At 40.6% G+C, this 22,311-nt stretch overlaps 2 protein-coding genes across 7 annotated transcripts in view; both read left to right on the forward strand.

Annotated features, from left to right (window-relative positions):
• The window catches only part of LOC128686977 (uncharacterized protein KIAA2013 homolog), a 52,800-nt gene extending 44,915 nt beyond the window's left edge, over positions 1-7,885 (forward strand). For all 6 annotated transcript variants that reach the window (XR_008406759.2, XM_053774310.2, XM_053774311.2 and 3 more), the window contains one exon: positions 392-7,885. Coding sequence is in view for 5 of the 6 variants with exons in the window: in XM_053774311.2 (XP_053630286.1) it covers positions 392-410 (19 nt within the window). In the remaining variant the exon portion in view is untranslated. The remainder of the gene's footprint in view (positions 1-391) is intronic.
• A 2,745-nt stretch (positions 7,886-10,630) lies between these two features.
• The window catches only part of LOC138852375 (LHFPL tetraspan subfamily member 3 protein-like), a 13,398-nt gene continuing 1,717 nt past the window's right edge, over positions 10,631-22,311 (forward strand). The window contains exon 1 of the mRNA XM_070082666.1: positions 10,631-11,687. Coding sequence (XP_069938767.1) covers positions 11,501-11,687 — 187 coding nt within the window. The 5' untranslated portion in view covers positions 10,631-11,500. The remainder of the gene's footprint in view (positions 11,688-22,311) is intronic.

Consider the following 22,311-nt stretch of genomic DNA (forward strand, 5'->3'; position numbering starts at 1 on the left):
TCCTCTATGCTGCCTTGTGATGAATGACCTCACAAGATAGACACTTCATGTAATACAATGCAATACATTTCACACATGTTTATAACTGCTGATTAGGAATCATAAAAATTTAATTTCCTCCTAGTGTCTGTTTATACGTGTGTTTGTGACTTGAGACATTTTTTTAACTTTATATAGTACAGTATATGTACTCACCTATATGTGTTTGTTTGCACAAGTGCATTGATGTATGCACATGTGTGAGAATATACATTTTTTATTTATTTTATAATGTATGTATGTTTGATTACAGTTTTAACAAAATAGTAAGGGTGTATTATCAATATTTTTTGTTGATTTGACTGTTGAATATCACGTACCCTTTACATTACTTAATCTTTATCTCTTACAGAAAACTCTCTGACTTTTAGCAGTATTGGGAGCTGGACAAATTATTATATGAAACCAGCAATATAGTGCACAAGTGCTTTTATCCTTGGAGTCTAGCCCGTGAAATTGTGAGTGAGATGCTGCGGATGTATATTTGAACGTTCATGCAGCCTAACCAAGAACTCCTCTGTTATTATTAACTTTGATTTACCAGGTGTAGCACTGTAAAACTTTTATTAAATTATGCTACTCTACATATTGAGATATCAGTACTGTGTTAATACACTTGACTTGTTTTATACATGTTTACACTGTGAAATAATTCTGCAAAAAGTTAATACAGTTTGTATGGACAATGTGTTTTATTTTATATTCTGGATTATGTAAGTAGCAAACAAAGAATTGTGAAGATACAGGATCAAGTCAATTTGTTTTAGTCATTTTATCTATCAGTCTTTTTATTTACTCGATAAAACATGTACACAAAGCCTCATCGGAAATGTGAAGAAAACAGCAAACTAATTTTTAAAGTAAATTTACAAATATAGTCGAGTGTAAGAGTGACAGCCAGGGATAAGAGCAATACTTCAGTGTCTCACTTCATTCAGAGAGTTGATTTGCAAATGGGGCTTTTATCTTCAGTCTTTGTTTAAAGTCCATTTCTATTATGTACAGCCTCTAGTCATTAAGTTTTTGACAGCTGTTGAAGTACTCATTGACATCTATGGATTTACTTTTTTTTTCTATACTACATAATTTGCATGGCATGTCCTTGTCCACCATGCTTCTCTGGTGCTATCATCAAACGTTTTTTTTCATTCATCTTTATTCAGTGTACATTGTTATTATACCATCACTAGTTTTTTTTTCTCTCTCACCATCCTCTCCCTCTTGATCTATAAGACACCTCTTCCAGTATACCATCTCATCATATCATTATATAACTGGTTTGAAAGACAAAAAACATGTTAACATATGTGGTAGAACAGACACTTACAGCAGAGCATAAATTTATTTGCACATTGTTTTCCCCCCACAGGTAATTTTTTTTCACATATTGTAAAGTGTTGCTGTGTGGGTGATGATTTCAGATTGTGACAAGATGGTGAAGAGAGGGAGAGATGCAGTATTATGGAATCCCTTATTGGCTACATTTTTACCCATGCTGTGGGTTTTATTAAGTCACAAACTTGGTAAGTCCACTTTATAGACAAAACATTGTCAGTAAAGAATTTCATTATACTGCATGTGTCTTTGTTCTACCATGCTATATACTAGATAATTAATCCACACTACAGACTTCTGCTTTTCATTATTGTTCTCGGTTCTTTGATTCATATTTTTATTTGCTGCTGCTATTACTATACAGTGTGAATCAACATTGACACAGCAGAACTACTGCAAGTACATAAATATGGGGTTTGGTATTATAAATTTGTTGATTCTTAAACAACATATGATGTATTATTGTATTTATATAATTCATGTACAGATTGCCAGGCTCACAGGCATCTTATATCCACTCAAAAACCCACATTTTGGAAATAGAAACAAAACAGTTTTGTGTCTCGTCTATTTTCTAAAGGGTGGACATTCAATGTGTTTACCAGTATGACATTACCTTTTTTATCTTTATCTTATTATATATGTAAATACTGGTGAGCACCACCTCATGAGACGTGTGCCTCTTGACATGCTCAGTATTGCACTCAGCATTTGCAACTATTGCAATAATTTTTGAGAGAGAAACATGAATCCTCCAGGGTGAATATTTTGTAGTAATTTTATTCATAAATATTTTAAATAGGTCCTCCATGTGCTGGAACAGTAATTCACTAGTTTTGGTCTTTGTATTAATTTGTCTGATATAATTAAGGAAACTTTAAAATGTGTGGCAAATTACCCTAACAGTTCTGCTATCCTAATATTGACATTTTACCTAGTGAATTACTTTGTACATCATAGGGAACTTTTATGTTCTAAATGTTAGACCAAGTGTGTTTCACACCAAGTTGTCGAAGTTTATTCTCCCAAACACATATTACTGAAAAATGTCTTTAACTCATGTTTAGTTAAAAATAACCATTGTATTTTATTCCTCATTGTTTTTGTTCATTTTTTTTAATTGAAATGTATTTAGCAAATAACATAGAAAATGTATTAGGCCAAAAAAGTGAGCTTTTTTTAGTGCAAGCAATAGAACATGTACGAAATGTGCATATACTGTACAACCACTGGATATATTTGAAAGTAAACATGAGATAAAGATTTAACAGTCGAAGATGCCACACAATTAACTTAGCTCTGTTCTTGTTGCTACAATAACTAAAAACTGATTTTAGAAGACAATCTTGTTATGGTGGAGGGAGATTAGCCACTAATGGCAGTTGGCATGTTTTTTTTTTTTTTTTTTTTTTTTTAATGCACTGGCCATCTCTCAGTAAGGCAAGGTAACCTCAAGAAAAACAAAAGTTTTTCTTTTTACGTTTAATAATTTATACTGGAGGAGGGGTTGCTAGCTGCTTGCAATAGTGTCATCACACTCAAATGTCTCTTCCAGTACTGTTGTACAGTACCAGTGTGCAATGGAATCCTATTAAGTATTTGGCACTTGCAGGATTGCTGGTCTCTTCTTTCTGTCTTGTGAATGTGTGAAGGCCAGGTTAATTTTATAACCTTCTACTTATAGTCAGTAAACACTTTACTGTGTTTCTTATTTCTGTAATATTTCCTTTTGATTTTATAGGTCTAGTTTGAGATTCCCAGAGCCATTAACAAATATATCAAATCACCAGGACTCAGGCATGGTGTACCAGTACTGTGTAATTATACCAATAGCTATGACATACATCAGCTTAAGCTGAGGTGCACCTGCTTCGGTTAATGGACATATTTTGTGTTAATGTTTTATAAGTATTCTAGTTGTTAATGATTCTGGGATTATTGTCCTCTGCGACCCATTATCAAACCAGGCCTTCTAATGTGGACAAAATTTATAAGGTTAAGAGCTATGAAGAGGTAGGAGTCCTTAATTGCTTTCATTTGATGTAATTGGATGTCTTTGATTAACAAAAGTTAACATGTAAGAAATCCTATTGTTACTGATCTCCTTAACTATGGAAAATAATATACTACATAATTTTCTCTTGACAAATCCTGTGTGTACATGAAATTAAGAGTTAGTCTATATAATTTTATTTTTATTAAATAGTGAAGATTGAGTGAAGTACGTAGGTGCAAAAAGCTTTTAGTACGTTATCCATGCAGAAAGATTAAGGGCTGCTTAGAAGATTTATTGAAGTCAGTGATTTAAGAGTACCCTAAGTTGTAGGGAGCGCTATATTACCTAACAAGTTTGTTGCCTGCTGAATGTGATTCGGGCAGTAAAAAGATGTAAATATCATCTCTAATTATTTATTGACTAATTTGTGGTATGTTGAGCTTGTAATATAATTTGAATGTTGTCATAATAAGTTTATTTTTGTGTAAAGGTTCAGAAAATATTGATAGATGACTATGATTTTTGTGTGTTAGAAGAGTGACCAAGTGTATTTATTTTTCTTAATACTATACTGGATTGCTTTATTGAATTTATCAATTTCATATATGACATACTGTATTTAATCAGGTAATTCTCAGTTTGCTTGTAGGAGCATACAATGATTACTATACAATGACTAAGAATAATTCTACATGATGGTGACAATCTTGCATTATGAGGTTTATACATCACAGCCTTACAATATTCAATAAGCATTTTTTTAAGGGACAAGATTTATTTTTTCTGTGCAAGTTTTTAAATTTGTGGGTTTTAACATTATATTTAATTGTCAGAACAGTGCATACATGTCATACTTTTTATGCAGAGTCTGCCCAATAGACCTCTCTCAAAAATACTTTAAATAAATATTTGTTTATATATTGCTATGTAATGTTTTAATTAATACTTTATACATAATTTTTAATTGTGCTGCATCTGCACTTTTGGCAAGACAGCTATTGAATGAATGATGTGAATGTATTTTCTTTTTTGGATCACTGTATCATGGTGGGAAATAGAGAGTGTGGTTAAAAAAAATTTTTTAAGCTAGATCAATCCTAGTCTATTTTAGGTCTTTCTAAATTCATTTAGCATTTTATTTTTTATAACAACAGCTATCCCCTGCCAAGGCAGGGTGACCCAAAGAAGAACACACATTCACCAAGATTCATTTAATTGCTTTCTTAACAGAAGTATGTCGACATCACAGTCAGATATCCTCCGACTGCAACATTTCTAGCCCTCATTCAGAGTGCAGGTACTGCCTTTCCTACCTCCAGGACCCAACTTTCACTAACCAGTTACCCTGCTCACGCTCCAACAGCATGTCCATTAAAAGCCACTTGTTTCCACACACTCCTAACACGCTTACACAAGCCTGCTGGATGCTCAAGCCCCTAAAACTCAAACCCTCTCGTACCCTCCGTCCAACCATTCCTAGGACAACCCCTTTACCCACTACTTGCCACCGACCTTTTGGGTGTAGTGCTTAGTTATGATTATAATGATGATAATCTACCTGCCACTCCAGATATATACACCCTCTTTTGTCAATCTATCCCTGCCCAGCCTCTCTTCATGCCCAAACCTCCTTCACCCCATCCCAGCTAATATTATTAACATCAGTTACATAACCATTGAATAACCGTTTTCTCATGGTTATTCAGTGGTGACTTTACATTCACCTTGTTTGGTAAAACAATTGTTATTTAAAAGTCAAGATTGTAAACTCTGCTTAAGAGGCAGGATATTTATATGCTGTAATGAATTCACATTCCTTTGCTTTTTTCTTACAAATTGTAAGAAATCTTATGTTCTTTTATACAAAGATTTCACATTTCTGATGGGTTTGGCACTTGTTTTCAAATATGATGATGATAATTCACATTTATGTTTAGTTTTTATATAATCTTCTGATTTTGGCCAAAGGTTCAAGTGATCATATTGGTTGCCTTTACCACTGGCTAGCCAAGACTGGGCATAGATTGTTGTAGAAAGAACAAGGGATTATGGTGGAAATTTTTCAACTAAATGAACTAAAGGTATGTTGAAAGTAATTTTGTGTTGTGAGATTGGCAAATAAGCAGAATGAGCTGAACAGTGACATGTTGGAAGCCAACTCAAAATGGGGGATCAAAAATAGATATGATAGGTATATCATCTCAAATGGAAATTAAAAGGCAAGATCAAGAGTGGGAGTTTGCCCCTAGTAAACTGAAACAGCTAATCACAAACAAGTATTGTAATTACATTAATAATGGTTGAAGTTCAGTACATTTGCACCACATGTTAATTCCTGTGGGACAGACGTACCTGTGACTGATATTGCCGCACAACCAGACTTGAAGGTCAGGCTTCATTGTTGATGGATTGGTCAACCAGGCTGTTGCTGCTAGCTGCCTGCAGGCCTACAAGGACAGTCAGCCAAGAAATGTTACACTTGTTCTTAAATTTTATGCAAGTTTATTATGAGGGTTCAGTTAATTTTCTTTCTCATAAATTATTTTCCAGCTGGGGGATTATTGTATTGTTACACAATTCTTATCACATCACTCATTATATCTTTTTCATTATTTAAAACAAATCTTCAAATCTGCAAAACTTCTTTTTTAACCCTTTGACTGTTTTTGACGTATAAATACGTCTTACGAGCCAATGTTTCTGACATATATATACTCAATAATTCTAGCGGCTTCAAATCAAGCAGGAGAAAGCTGGTAGGCCCACATGTGAGAGAATGGGTCTGTGTGGTCAGTGTGCACCACATAAAAAAAATCCTGCAGCACACATTGCGTAATGAGAAAAAAAACTGATCTTTTTTTTTGGAATAAAACGCCGACTTTGAGATGTATTTTCGTATAGTATTTATCGTTGTATTCGCGTTTTCATGGTCTTAGGTGATAAAATGGAAAACATATTACAGAAATAGAAATGATTTTCATTACTTTGATGATGAAAACGACCTTGAAACTGAGCTCAAAGTAGCGGAAATGTTCGATTTTTACCTATGTTCAGGAGTAAATAAATCACACCACACGTCCAATACACGTCAACTGGGGAGTCTAATATTCTTTCACTAGTGCACTGATATTATTTATACCATTTTTACAATAATGCAGTAGTCTGCATAACAGTAAATTTTGTATTTTTTTGTATGAATAAAAAATCAAAATAGAAAGCAATAATAATATAAGAGGGGCCTAGAGATGTGACTAATGAACAGAGCATATGTTATTTTAGTGCCACGAATGTCTACCTTGTTTATTCTGGACCCTATTTTGAAATTGGCATCTTTTTTAGTTTGCGTGAAATTGGCCAAATTGCCAATTTCTGACCACCATATTGGGTAGTCCAAATTAGTAAATGGGAGGTTTCTTGTACTCAGCTGATAAATAAAATGGAGTTCTAAAGAAATAGCTATGAGTTTGGTCAACTGGAACAATGGAATTGGCTGAAAATAGGGCTCAAATCGGCAAAATCGCCAATACGCATATGTCGCCGAGACCGCTAACTTCGCGGGAGCATAATTCCATGAGTTTTCGACCAAATTTCGAACTTTTGGTGTCATTACCATCGGGAAAAGATTCTCTATCATTTCATAAGAAAAAATATTTTTTTTTTTTTTTTTTTAAAAAATTTAGCGACATAGAAAGACAGTTTCAGAAAGGGGCCTGAAACAGTCAAAGGGTTAAATGAAACTCACACTATAACAATATTCAACTTAATGTACACTTATTTTTGCTTTCCTGTGTATTTCTTTGTATTTCTTATTCTTGTAATACAGTGGACCCCCGACTAACGATATTATTTCAATCCAAAAGTCTTTTCTGGTGCCGTTATAGACCGAATTTGTTCCCATAAGGAATATTGTGAATTAGATTAGTCCGTTTCAGACCCCCAAAAATACACCTACAAAAGCACTTACAAAAATACACTTACATAATTGGTCGAGTTGGGAGCTCATCGTTAGTCGGGGGTCCACTGTATTTGTATTGAACATTGAGGTCTGGTCTGAGAGTGGGCTGTGTGGGTGATAGCTCAGTAACTATTACCAGTTATTACTTGAGTGTTATCACAATATCAGTCGTGTAATGTGAAGATAGGTGTACGGGACTGAAAGTTTAAGAAACACAGGTTTGCATGTGCCTTGTGTTATTTTATATGTTGAGAACTTGTGTGAAATTCTTTGGTTAATTTATAACATTTATCTTTTAGTTGATAGAAATGTGTTTAAGTTGATATGTTAAAAAGAGAATTACAGTAATTGATGTAGAGGATGAGTCATTAAACAGGTGATGTACGGCCAATATTGGGTTAGTGCTTCTCTTGTGAATATAATAATAATAATAATTAAACATGAAGGGATGTTTCATGTGGGATCACTTCATCATTCTGCCAGCCCATCTTCATATATTTTGTGTGCCTTCATTCCATTGTACATTTCATTTGTAAATATAATTAAAATTGTGAACATAACTTGTGTTTTCTTGTGCCTTATATGATAGTGTTCAATAAAATCTTTTCTTTCAACGTACCAGCCGTATACCACTGAGGTGGAGGCGGCCCAAAAGGAAAAACGAACGTTTCTCATTACCACTTTTACTATCTTTGCTACTGTATATAATAGCCTGTATTTTCCTGTATTCTTCAAGTATTTAAAGTGATTATAGTTCAAAGCAGGGGCTTTGAACTATAATCACCAGCATCAAGGAAAGTTCCTTGATGCTAGTGAGGGGCTCTTGATCTAGGGAATTAGATCTGTGCTCCATTTCCCTGAATTAAGCCTGAATACCTTCCACATCCCTCCCACAGGCGCTGTATAATCCTACGGATTTGGCGCATCCCCCTTAATTATTATAACATGAATAAGACATAAGCAACAGTTAGGTATCTTTATTTTGAAATAAAGATACCTATCTGTTGCATATATGTCTTACCTAATAGCCTGCCAATATTTTGTACCGTTTAATATTCAATAATAATGTAATCCCAAGACCAAAGCATCTTTAATTAAGGTGACTTAAGTTTAAGTATTGTTGTTTATACTCCTGTAAGTTGTTGGTATTTACTGCTTTCTTATTATGACTTCAGTGTTCCTTCCATGAATATAAAAATTCATAAAAAATAACACTGCATAGCTTATTTGGCAACTGAAAAGGTTGTGCACCATAGAGGTGAGCTTGAAGCTCTGGGCTGCTTGCTCACTGTATAGCCCTTGTGGCTTAGTGCTTCTTTTTGATTGTAATGATAATGGGCTGCTTGCTATCCTGGAGTGCTGCTGTATGACCCGTGTGGGTTTAGCAATTAGTTTTGATTCCAATATTCTGGAATGCCAAGTAAATCAGTATAGACATAGCTTGACTCACAGGATGGCCCCTGCTTGAAACACTGCGTTGACAAGATGCATGAGTATGTTTTCTTAACACAATCCCAGCCCCCTGACTACCTAGCAATGGAACTTGGGTACCTGCTGGAAGCTCCAGTTCTGCTGGAAGCTCCAGTCCTGCGGGAAGTTCTTCCTGGATAAAGTGATGCATGAAAAGAACTCCAGTCTATCTCCACAAGCTGTATAGTCCTTGTGGTTTAGCGCTTCTTTTTTATTATTATAATGTATGTCCACAAGTGACATTCCTTGACACCAGTGAGGTCACAGGTGCAGGACGCCCATATGTAACACCCTGTCATAACCTATATGAAAGGGTCTTGGGAGTCCTTATTGACTTGTATGAATGGTGAGGGGGCTCTTGATCTAAGGAATTGGATCTGTGCTCCAGTAGCCTGAATATTTTCCACATCCCTCCACAGGCACTGCACAATCCTATTGGTTTAGAGCTTTCCCCTTGATTTTAGCAATAATAATAATTGACTTGTATGAAGGGGTTTTTATTGACCTGTATGATAACCCTGAGAGAGAGAGAGAGAGACCAACAGACTGCAGATGTGGTCAAACAAGTGGCTGTTGAGTTCAATCACAAATGCAAGGTCATGCAAACTGGATAATGTGAGGTCAAGCCACAGTACAACATTAGCCCAAGAGAAGCTGCAAATATCTGAGAGTGAATAAGACCTGGGGGTGAACATAACATCAAGCATATCACCAGAAATGCACATGAACCATATACTGTCAAGTCAGCAGCACACATAGGATCAGCACACCTCGGAACAGCCTTCAGGGACTTGAATAAAGATTTCCTGAGAATCATACACACGACATAAGACAGTCACCGAGTACACTGCCCCAGCATGGAGTCCACTCAACAAGTACCAGAACTAAACCTGTACGACCCTGGAGGAGAGGACAAGGGCAGACATGATTACAATATACAATCCCCTCAAGGAAGGTTCCTTGATGCTGGTGAGGGGCTCTTGATCTAGGGAATTGGATCTGTGCTCTAGTTCCCTGAATTAAGCCTGAATACCTTCCATCCCCCCACCACAGGCGCTGTATAATCCGACGGGTTTAGCGTTCCCCTATGATTATAATTATAATTACAATATACAAAATCTTAAGAGAAATTAATAGGACAGACTATTTGATAATAATAATATTATTATTATTATTAAATATGGTGAAGAGGGATTTCAACGCATGATAAAGTAATTATCTTGGATCAAACTTACTGTTACAAGTCTCAGTGTAGCAGCAGGGAGGCGGGCAAGTTGCAGGGCTCTTGATCCAAGGAAGTGGAGCTATCCTTCCCTGTGGATCACGCAAATTACCACAATTATTAAACCAAAACTTGCTTTCTAAACTGCATTTTTAAGCACGACCTTTTGAAATATATCGCCTTTCTTTGAATAATAATAATAACAATAATAATAATAATTCTAATCTTAATGATAATAATCCAATGTGCTTGATAAGTGATTTAAATGTGGTGACGTGTGTTTCCCGGCCAGGAGCCGAGGCTCGACCCCCCACAGCAACAGGTAGGTGAGTACCTGGGACCCAGGAGCTGCGTCTCAACCGCATTAACCCAGAATGCAAGGAATGGTTTCACATGCCCCCCCAGGCAGCCAGGGCTGACACCACCACCTCAACTTCCACTCCTCGATATACTCACCTCTTACCTATTTTTCGACTCTGTAGAGTTAGAGGGACGAGTCAGCGTTGTATTTATACCAAGAATTTATTAGCACTGAAGAAGGAAATGTATTTGTTAGATAATGGAATGTAGTTTTAGTGAGTATAGCGTTGGTAAGAGTGGAGTGATGGGGGTCAGAAGAAGTACATGGTAGAGTAACTCCATACATAACGGTACTGCAAGTAACACTCTCAAGATGAATGAAAACTGAACTCTCTGGGAATACCGGCACGCGTACTACCCTTCTAAACTTCGTGTACTTGCAGAAGATTGTTATAAGCCAGTTAGAAGGTGGGTGGAGGTGGGACGAAGACAGGAGAGAGAGACCTAACAAATATGTAGGTAGCGACACCAGCCATTGTCTCCTCGCACACTGAGAGGGACGAGTCAGCTCTTCTCTCCACTTCAAACTCAACCTCCCTGAGGTTACAACCTAATTTCTAGCCTCTTACCCCCGACGTGAACCTATTTCGTATATACAGAGGTTAGAAACAAGGCTATATATACCAAGATAATACAGTGTATAGCGGAAAATACCGTGTGAAGTGTCTGATACAGCTACCTGGTATCCTTACTGACTGACCTTTACAACTCTCCCAAGACTTCTTGTGAGAAAATATTTCCCACTGGGAGATTACACATGCGCCGTGTTGAGGAATTCAGTGCGAAAGAATATTTATGTATGAAAAGATACATAAATACATTTAAGGGGGTGTTTTAAAGCAGTAAAACAAGAGTGAAGTGTGTGTGTGTAAATCTTATCCTGTTTACCATCGTGGGGACCAGTTTGTCAAGGCCATCTCTGCCACCTTCTCTCACTCGTATATTCCTATATTCTGCAGGTTATTCTACTGCGTCTGTTAACGACTGTAATATGATCGTGCGCCAGACAGCTAAACCTAACAAATAACTAACCGCAACGGAAAAGAGGATAAAATAGGTAAAAACCGACAGCCACAGAGTCTTGGGTTATTTGTGAGGCTAGAAAGAGGAAGAGTCGCCAAGAATGAAGAAGATGGAGAAGAATATAGAATATACTGATCAGTCACACATCTATACCACTAGTTATATCAGGAACTCCAAGGCGATAGGTGTCCTGTGGGGAGTGTTCACCATCTGTTTTGCTATCATCAACATTGTGGTGTTTATCCAGCCACAGTGGATAGGTGACACACAGGACTCCAAGGGCACAGGTATGAACACTTGTTTATGTTCTTTACTGTTATTTGTGTTCTCTCCCCTTCAAGCACCGTATTTACTTATCAAGGACCCCAATAGAAGTAAGTCGCATTGACTTTTTTTGGGGTATCCTAGTGAGATAACTAGGTACGTTAACTGTACTCATGTATAGCTGTACCTAATTAAACTTACTTAGTCCTAATGACGGTGGCATCTTGACTGATGGAATTGTAGGTAATATCCTGGGGGTTAGGATTAAAACATCCCAGTGATAATAAGCCAGTCTGGTGACTGACAGTGACTTTATTGGGTTACCACCTGGGTTACTAACCCACCGGGTTATTAATCCAAATGAGTTATTCTTCTTTTTCTTCTTCCTCTTCCCTAGGGGTTGTATAACTGCTGCGGATTTACCGCTCCCCGTCCCGTCACGCTCAGGGTTCGAATCTGTGTGCTTTTCATTGTGAACAAAAGCGCAAACACCATTATTATTATTATTAATGTTATCAAAGTAGCTTGATCCAAGAAGTTGGAGCTACCCTCCTCTTCCTCGGATTAAACCTGATTACCTCTCATTCCCCAGTTTTATCACTTTCCGTCAATCTAATTTTTTTACCAAAAACGAGAGAGAGAGAGAGAGAGAGAGAGAGAGAGAGAGAGAGAGAGAGAGAGAGAGAGAGAGAGAGAGAGAGAGAGAGAGAGAGAGAGAGAGAGAGAGAGAGAAAGAGAGAGAGACAGCCAAGGAATGTAATATAATATTAAAATATATCGCTTTTAAATATGTAAACATCCTCCACACACACACAGCCCTGCGGGGCCAGGAGCTATGACTCGACCCCGGCAATAACAAATAGGTGAGTACACACACACACACACACACATGGGCTTCAAGTAACTTTCTCTGTGAAACACCACATAGACCAGCTTTCTAATCTCCATACACTGACACACACATACACAGTGAAGAAACGGGGCCAGGAGCTATGAATCGACCCCTGCAACCACAAATAGGTGAGTACACACACACACACACACACACACACACACACACACACACACACACTTGTTTCTGTGTGCAGATTCGGGACCACTCCTTCCAGGATTTTCCAAGTGTAGATTATGATATATCTCTATCTCCTGCATTCCAACGAGTACAAGTACAAGGCAGGAACCATACATAGTTTTAAGGCGAGGTATGATAGAGCTCATGGGGCAGGGAGAGAGAGGACCTAGTAGCAATCAGCGAAGAGGCGGGGCCAGGAGCTGTGAATCGACCCCTGCAACCACAAATAGGTGAGTACAAATAGGTGAGTACACACACACACATACACACTTCTGAAAAACTGAAATTATATAATTTCTGTAACATCTGGTGTATGTACTGGATGTTGAATAAGATGGTCGAGAAGTGAATAACTGGATACAGTGAGTGAATATATAGAAGGAATGGATAAATGAACACACGTGTGTGTGGTGGCTGGTGGTGACAGTCATCTTGTAGCATATAAACTCTGAGGTAGTAACAAGTGACGCAAGGGAACTGCTCAAGTCAGAATATTGCTACTGATTCATTGATTACTGTGTGGAAACCTGTGTGGGGACCTGTGCTGGAACCTGAGCTGGGACCTGCTACCTGGTTACCTGGAGGTTACCTGGTTACCTGGAGGCTATTCCGGGGATCAACGCCCCCGCGGCCCGGTCCATGACCAGGCCTCCCGGTGGATCAGGGCCTGATCAACCAGGCTGTTACTGCTGGCCGCACGCAGTCTAACGTACGAGCCACAGCCCGGCTGATCCGGCACTGACTTTAGGTATCTGTCCAGCTCTCTCTTGAAGACAGCTAGGGGTTTATTGGTAATTCCCTTAATGCTTGATGGGAGGCTGTTGAACAGTCTTGGGCCCCGGACACTTATGGTGTTTTCTCTTAGTGTACCAATGGCGCCCTTACTTTTTATTTGGGGCATTTTTCATCGCCTTCCCAGTCTTTTACTTTCGTAGGGAGTGATTTCTGTGTGCAGATTCGGGACCATTCCTTCCAGGATTTTCCAAGTGTAGATTATGATATATCTCTCTCTCCTGCATTCCAACGAGTACAAGTCAAATGCTTCCTGTGTAGGGATCTGTGTAGGGACCTGTGCTGGAACCTGAGCTGGGACCTGTGTAGGGACCTGTGACAACGAGGAAGCTTGATCTTTTCTTTCCAACTGCCTGTCACTCACCTACTTTCCTTGACTCACACACCTACATAATACACGACAGTCATTAATCTTGGTAGAAACAAATAGCTATTCTCAGGAACTAGCCTCGTCGTAGATTTCCAAGCCCTCTACTATCTCTCTCACTCCCACCAGACACAGACACACACTACCATTATCCTGTCCCAGTACTATAACCTACCATGCCTAGACTAACTCTCGTATATATAGTTAGACTACATATGTATGCTGTAATTCATAACAATCATACAGGATAGACGATAGATCATTATGTCTATAAGCTTCAGCAGGATAGAAGTCGTCTCTTAAAATCCGGAAGATCTATCTCCCTTACAAATACTCCGTCTGCCCAGGGAGGAACAGGATTCTCCTTCCGCCCGGGACACGCGCACGTAATTCCTCGACCCCCCCAAAAAATTTAGTGCGATAAATTGACCACTAGAGGGGAAATACATGGTTTTCTGACCCAAGTTTCCCACATAACAGGACAGTATTGTCTTCAAGGTGAACAGATTATGCAAAAAACGTTCTTACTGTCACCATGCGTAATGTAATTAGAACTTAGGAGGCAAGTGAGGTGTTTATTACGGCGATAATGAGAAGAAGTGGGATGATTGTGCGGGAATTGTGGGTAAGGGGTTTAAATTCAGGGTCACCTGAGGTCAGAGTTTAAATGTGACTTTCCTCCCGCGGGTCAGAGGTCACCCACACCTGCCCATGTTGTTAAAGATTATATATAATGCTCTTTTGTGGTTACACCAGCGAACTGCCCCACAGTGTACTGCGCACAGTGTACTGCTCACAGTGTACTGCCCATTGTGTACTAGCTACAGTGTACTTCCCACAGTGTACTTCCCACAGTGTACTGCTCACAATGTACTGCCCATAGTGTGCTAGCTACAGTGTACCGCCCAAAGTGTACCGCCCACGGTGTACTTCCCACAGTATACTGCCCATAGTGTGCTAGCTACAGTGTGCTGCCCACAGTGTACTGCCCACAGTGTACTTCCCACAGTGTACTGCTCACAGTGTACTGCCCATAGTATGCTAGCTACAGTGAACTAGCCAGTGTACTTTCCACAGTGTACTTCCCACAGTGTACTTCCCACAGTGTACTTCCCACAGAAAAGAACAACACAGGTTGCAGAACAAGCTTCTATTGCGACGATGTTTCGCCCAAATCACGACTTGATAAAGCTCTGTACAGAGTGAAACATCGTGACAGTTAAAAACAGCCTCCAGCGATGAAGAAGTGAATATTCTAACAGTAACGATAGTTTTGACATAGATTTAGATTGTAGCTGTCGACATAGATAATGGAGAACGCCGGGGGGATGGAACAGGAGGTGGAGCCAGCTGTGCGCACAGCTGGCAACACGGGGTGAAGATAGAGCCAGCTACTAGGGGTCACTGCTCCCTCAAACTGGTGCCAGACCAGGCCTCCTGGTTGCTGGACTGATTACTCAGACTGTTAGTGCTCGCCGCACGCTGTTCAGGGTATGCACCACAGCCCGGCTGATCAAGAACTGACTTCGGGGAACTATTCGATTCCCTCTTGAGGACAAGGAGAGTTAATTAGTAATTTCCCTTATGCATAAAGGATGTTGAAAAGTCAGGGTCCTCTTACACTTATGAAGTTCTCGGTGCACTCTTCACGGCCCCTGTTTTACATAGAGATATCTTCCGATAAGTCTTTTGCTTTTATATGTAGAGATTTGTATATACAGATCTGGGATCAGTCCCTCCAGACTATCACAGATGTAGATAATAATAATAATAATAATAACTGGGTGATATTTTAGTCGCGCATGCATAAAGCCCATAGATTATGATGTATCTTTCTCGTCTACGCTCTGAGGAGTACAATTTGAGGGACCTCAAGCGCTCCCAGTAATTTACATGCTCGACTGAGGTTATACCAGCCACGAAGGGTCTCTATTTTACCATTCTGTAATTTCGCCTGCCTTGAAGGGTCCGCTAGTGCACAGTAATATTCCAGACCAGAGAGAACGAGTGACCTGGAGACTATCACTGGCTTGGCAACCCTTCCTTTTTATTTCCCTAGTTATCCAGTCTGTCATCTTTCTTCCAGTTATGATAATAATATTGATAGGCTCCTTAAATGTCAGGTCTCCTGACATTGTTACTCCCAGGTGCCTCACAGGAAACCTTTGTTACATTAAGTGGCTCCAGTTGATCTTCAGCTCCCGACTTGTTTATATTTCCTCTGATGCCCACTGCAAGACTGTACTCACCTATTTTTGTGGTTGCAGGGGTCGAGTCACAGCTCCTGGCCCCGCGTGCTTATATCAGCTTGAAGGCTCGCTGTCTCCTCTATAGACATCACTCTCATACAGATTACAGTATCATCTTCAAAGGATGATACAGTACCATTTGTGCTTTTATATCGTATATGAGGCAGAACTGTCTTGAGAGAACACAACTTTTCACTGTCCTGAGAGAACACAACTTTTCACTGTCTTGAGAGAACACAACTTTTCACTGTCTTGAGAGAACACAACTTTTCACTGCCTTGAGAGAACACAACTTTTCACTGCCTTGAGAGAACACAACTTTTCACTGCCTTGAGAGAACACAGCTTTTCACTGTCCTGAGAGAACACAACTTTTCACTGTCTTGAGAGAACACAACTTTTCACTGCCTTGAGAGAACACAACTTTTCACTGTCTTGAGAGAACACAACTTTTCACTGCCTTGAGAGAACACAACTTTTCACTGCCTTGAGAGAACACAGCTTTTCACTGTCCTGAGAGAACACAGCTTTTCACTGTCCTGAGAGAACACAGCTTTTCACTGTCTTGAGAGAACACAACTTTTCACTGTCTTGAGAGACCACAACTTTTCACTGTCCTGAGAGAACACAGCTTTTCACTGTCACAATCTACGATTTTCCTGTTTACTACTGCCCTTTATATTGTATTTGCAAGTTTATTTAGATACAGGTATACATAAAATGATCATACATAGTAACATATACAAAACAACCACGGGGAGAGTTGAATGACAGCTCTAGGCCTTCCGTGTTGCAATAAACAGATCATTAGGAGATCGCAGTGCTGCAGAAAAGAGAATGTCCAAACAAATACGACCAGAGGAACCCCGTGATAGTGTTTGCATGGACATCTTCCTCTTTTCTGCAACATGTCAACCTCCTGATACGTTGATTGCACCACAGAAAGTCTATAGCTATCATTCAACTCTCCCCCTCCCCCCCGTGGTTATTTTGCATCCTATATCATTTGTCCGCGATTATTACATAGTAACATCTGTGTAAATTATCCACCTAGGATAACCCCAAAAAGTCAAAGTGACTTATTTCCATTGGAATCCTTATTAGAAGGTCAAATAACCAGACATTCCTCATGGACGTATTTTGAGAGCACTCTCCCCATGGGCGCACTTGTCAAAAGTTTTACAAGTCTGTAAATAACTTGCATTTGTGGTCACAGTGGTGGCCTATGCTAACTTTCCTATGGTGTAGAAATGTACCTAGTTGGATGAATCTTATTGTAGCTAGCTGGTCCAGTTGCTAACGCCTAGGTCTAGAGTTTAATGACTCTCTGACTGCGGGTTCGATCCTCACCCGTGGTGAGAACCTGCCTAGCATGAACCAGTAGAACCTGCCTAGCATGAACCAGTAGAACCTGCCTAGCACGAACCAGTAGAACCTGCCTAGCATGAACCAGTAGAACCTGCCTAGCATGAACCAGTAGAACCTGCCTAGCATGAACCAGTAGAACCTGCCTAGCATGAACCAGTAGAACCTGCCTAGCATGAACCAGTAGAACCTGCCTAGCATGAACCAGTAGAACCTGACTAGCATGAACCAGTAGAACCTGCCTAGCATGAACCAGTAGAACCTGACTAGCATGAACCAGTAGAACCTGACTAGCATGAACCAGTAGAACCTGCCTAGCATGAACCAGTAGAACCTGCCTAGCACGAACCAGTAGAACCTGCCTAGCATGAACCAGTAGAACCTGCCTAGCATGAACCAGTAGAACCTGCCTAGCATGAACCAGTAGAACCTGCCTAGCATGAACCAGTAGAACCTGCCTAGCATGAACCAGTAGAACCTGCCTAGCATGAACCAGTAGAACCTGCCTAGCATGAACCAGTAGAACCTGCCTAGCATGAACCAGTAGAACCTGCCTAGCATGAACCAGTAGAACCTGCCTAGCATGAACCAGTAGAACCTGCCTAGCATGAACCAGTAGAACCTGCCTAGCATGAACCAGTAGAACCTGCCTAGCATGAACCAGTAGAACCTGCCTAGCATGAACCAGTAGAACCTGACTAGCATGAACCAGTAGAACCTGCCTAGCATGAACCAGTAGAACCTGCCTAGCATGAACCAGTAGAACCTGCCTAGCATGAACCAGTAGAACCTGCCTAGCATGAACCAGTAGAACCTGCCTAGCATGAACCAGTAGAACCTGCCTAGCATGAACCAGTAGAACCTGCCTAGCATGAACCAGTAGAACCTGCCTAGCATGAACCAGTAGAACGTGCCTAGCATGAACCAGTAGAACCTGACTAGCATGAACCAGTAGAACCTGCCTAGCATGAACCAGTAGAACCTGCCTAGCATGAACCAGTAGAACCTGCCTAGCATGAACCAGTAGAACCTGCCTAGCATGAACCAGTAGAACCTGCCTAGCATGAACCAGTAGAACCTGCCTAGCATGAACCAGTAGAACCTGCCTAGCATGAACCAGTAGAACCTGCCTAGCATGAACCAGTAGAACCTGCCTAGCATGAACCAGTAGAACCTGCCTAGCATGAACCAGTAGAACCTGCCTAGCATGAACCAGTAGAACCTGCCTAGCATGAACCAGTAGAACCTGCCTAGCATGAACCAGTAGAACCTGCCTAGCATGAACCAGTAGAACCTGCCTAGCATGAACCAGTAGAACCTGACTAGCATGAACCAGTAGAACCTGCCTAGCATGAACCAGTAGAACCTGCCTAGCATGAACCAGTAGAACCTGCCTAGCATGAACCAGTAGAACCTGCCTAGCATGAACCAGTAGAACCTGCCTAGCATGAACCAGTAGAACCTGCCTAGCATGAACCAGTAGAACCTGCCTAGCATGAACCAGTAGAACCTGCCTAGCATGAACCAGTAGAACCTGCCTAGCATGAACCAGTAGAACCTGCCTAGCATGAACCAGTAGAACCTGCCTAGCATGAACCAGTAGAACCTGACTAGCATGAACCAGTAGAACCTGCCTAGCATGAACCAGTAGAACCTGCCTAGCATGAACCAGTAGAACCTCCCTAGCATGAACCAGTAGAACCTGCCTAGCATGAACCAGTAGAACCTGACTAGCATGAACCAGTAGAACCTGCCTAGCATGAACCAGTAGAACCTGACTAGCATGAACCAGTAGAACCTGCCTAGCATGAACCAGTAGAACCTGCCTAGCATGAACCAGTAGAACCTGCCTAGCACGAACCAGTAGAACCTGACTAGCATGAACCAGTAGAACCTGCCTAGCATGAACCAGTAGAACCTGCCTAGCATGAACCAGTAGAACCTGACTAGCATGAACCAGTAGAACCTGCCCAGCGCTGAGGATTCATTCATTCCCAAGGACAAATAATATTGACAGTCAATACTGTGATCACGGTGGCTGTATCTCGACTCCACCAACACTGTATACCTGGAGTATACCTGGAGAGGGTTTCGGGGGTCAACGCCCCCGCGGCTCGGTCTGAGACCAGACCTCGTTGTGGATCAGGGTCTGATCAACCAGGCTGTTACTGCTGGCCGCACGCAAACTGACGTACGAACCACATCCCGGTTGGTCAGGTACTGACTTTAGGTGCCTGTCCAGTGCCTTCTTGAAGACAGCCAGGGGTCTATTGGTAATCCCCCTTATGTATGCTGGGAGGCTGCTGAACAGTGTTGGGCCCCTGACACTTACTGTGTGGTCTCTTATCGTGCTAGTGACACCTCTGCTTTTCACTGGGGGGATGTTGCATCGTCTGCCGAGTCTTGTGCTTTCATAGGGAGTGATTTTCGTGTGTAAATTTGGTACTAATCACTCTAAGATTTTCCAAGTGTATATTATCATGTATCTCTCTCGTCTGCGTTCCAAGGAATACAGATCAAGGGACTTCAACCGTTCCCAGTAATTTAGGTGCGGTCACGGTAGTGGAACAGAAAGCTCAGGATGGGAAATGATTTCACAGGCTCAATCAGAAATGAAATTTTAGATTCCAGAGGTTTTACTCACGTGTGTGTGTGTGTGTGTGTGTGTGTGTGTGTGTGTGTGTATGTGTGTGTGTGTGTGTGTGTGTGTGTACACCCGGGTGCACACTTTCTCGTGAACATAACATGCCGTGAATAAAAGGTGAATATTACCGTGTTCTGTGGGTTATGTCTGAACACTTTCCAATTGGACGGTTTAGTTAAACCCGCTGGAGCCTCACAATGTGACAAGCCCTGCTGGGTTTAGGAATACTGCTTGGTTTATTAATACTGTAACAAGCAGTAAACAGAACCTAATAGCACCTAGCAGTAAACAGCACTTGGCAGCACCTAGCAGTAAACAGCACCTAACAGTAACTAGCAGTAAACAGCACCTAACAGCACCTAGCAGTAAACAGCACCTAACAGCACCTAGCAGTAAACAGCACCTAACAGCACCTAGCAGTAAATAAATAATTCCTGCATCAATACGCCTCTGGCAAACCTGAGAACAGCGTTACAACATGTAAGTAACAAGTCATTCACGACACTGTACACTGTATACGTCAGACCCATATTGGAGTATGCAGCACCAGTGTGGAACCCACACCTGGTCAAACACGTCAAGGACTTGGGGAAAGTGCAAAAGTTTGCAACAAGATTAGTCCCGGAGCTAAGGGGTATGTCCTACGGGGAGAGGCTAAGGGCACTCAACTTGACGACACTGGAGGACAGGAGAACTAGAGGGAATATGATAATGACGTACAAAATACCGAGAGGAATTCGTAGGGTGAATAATGACAAACTGTTTGAGAGATGGGTAACAGGAACACCAGGCTAAATAGGGATGTTAGGAAGTATTTATTTAGCCTTAGAGTTGTCAGGAAGTGGAACAATCCGGAGAGTGAAGTGTTTACAAAGGCAAGACCCATACGGCTAAACTCTCAAAGCCAGGAAAGAGTGAATCTAGCAGCGACCAACGAAAAGATGGGGCCAAGAGCTGTGATTCGACCCCTACAACCACATATAGGTAACAACATACGTAATAACTAGTCAACAGAAAAACATCTGAGAAACCCAGTGAAAATAAGCCACACTACTTAGCTTTCCTGAGCTCTCCTGGCTTATTGTATTATCGTGGGTTAACCCTCCACAGTTAATAAGCCAGCAGCAAGTGTTCACTCAAGCCTGAACATATGTTCAGCTTCTACTGAACTTTCTCTTACGTTCGTAGGATGAACAAAGCGTTCCATTGTCTCCAAACTCCTTCATAAAACTCTCAGACGCGTTCATTTTTTTTCTGTGAGTTTACCTGTGGTGGAATGTTGTGGTCAGTGGAGCTGTCACTCTGACCTACACTACCGCTGCTCACAACCCGGTACACAGTTTCACCAGTAGGTACGACACAGCCTGGAATGACAGGACTGCAGGTACAAGTTAATAATAATCACTGGCACAGGTTTAATATTAACCAGTGGTGAAGGAGGGTTATTGCAACACCGTCTTGTTCTGAGAATCATTGCAGTTGTCTTAGCTGCATTTAGCAATATGGTGTACTTGTCTTATCATTTCTCGTATTTGTAGCTATGTGACCCATTTGTGTTTAGCGCTTTCACGTGACTACCATTAAAATAATAATAATAATAATAATTCTCAGATAATTATTGGGAAGTTGAACGATATGTCACTTTTTCTGGAAACCTTCTGACCTGAGGATTCCATTGTTCCTTTGTCGTGATTCACCTGGTTTTACTCACTTACTGTGTACTCACGTAGTTGTACTCACGTAGTTGTACTCGCCTAGCGGTGCTCGCAGGGGCTCGAGGTGCTTCCTGTCTCCACTTTAGTGTCTTACCTGTTATTCCTTCATTTTCTTCCATTTGTGTAAGTCTCCAGAGTAGTGCTGTCTCGAAGACCTTCTTATAGACCACTAAGATCCTGTGTTATATCAGAGACCTTCTATTAGATCACTAAGATCCTGTGTAAGTTTATTCAGGTATACACAAATACAGTTACATAGAATTATCATACATAGCAGCATATGTGTAGAGAACCTGGGATAACCCAAAAAAGTCAGACAGAGTGACTTATTTCCATTGTTATATCAAAGACCTTCTTATAGACCACTAAGATCCTGTGTTATGTCAAAGACCTTCTTGTGATGAATGGTTTGAAAAACCGACAAGTTGAAGATTGAGACACTTA

Source organism: Cherax quadricarinatus, chromosome 7, assembly GCF_038502225.1.
Source record: "Cherax quadricarinatus isolate ZL_2023a chromosome 7, ASM3850222v1, whole genome shotgun sequence".
In the NCBI taxonomy this organism is placed as follows: domain Eukaryota; kingdom Metazoa; phylum Arthropoda; class Malacostraca; order Decapoda; family Parastacidae; genus Cherax; species Cherax quadricarinatus.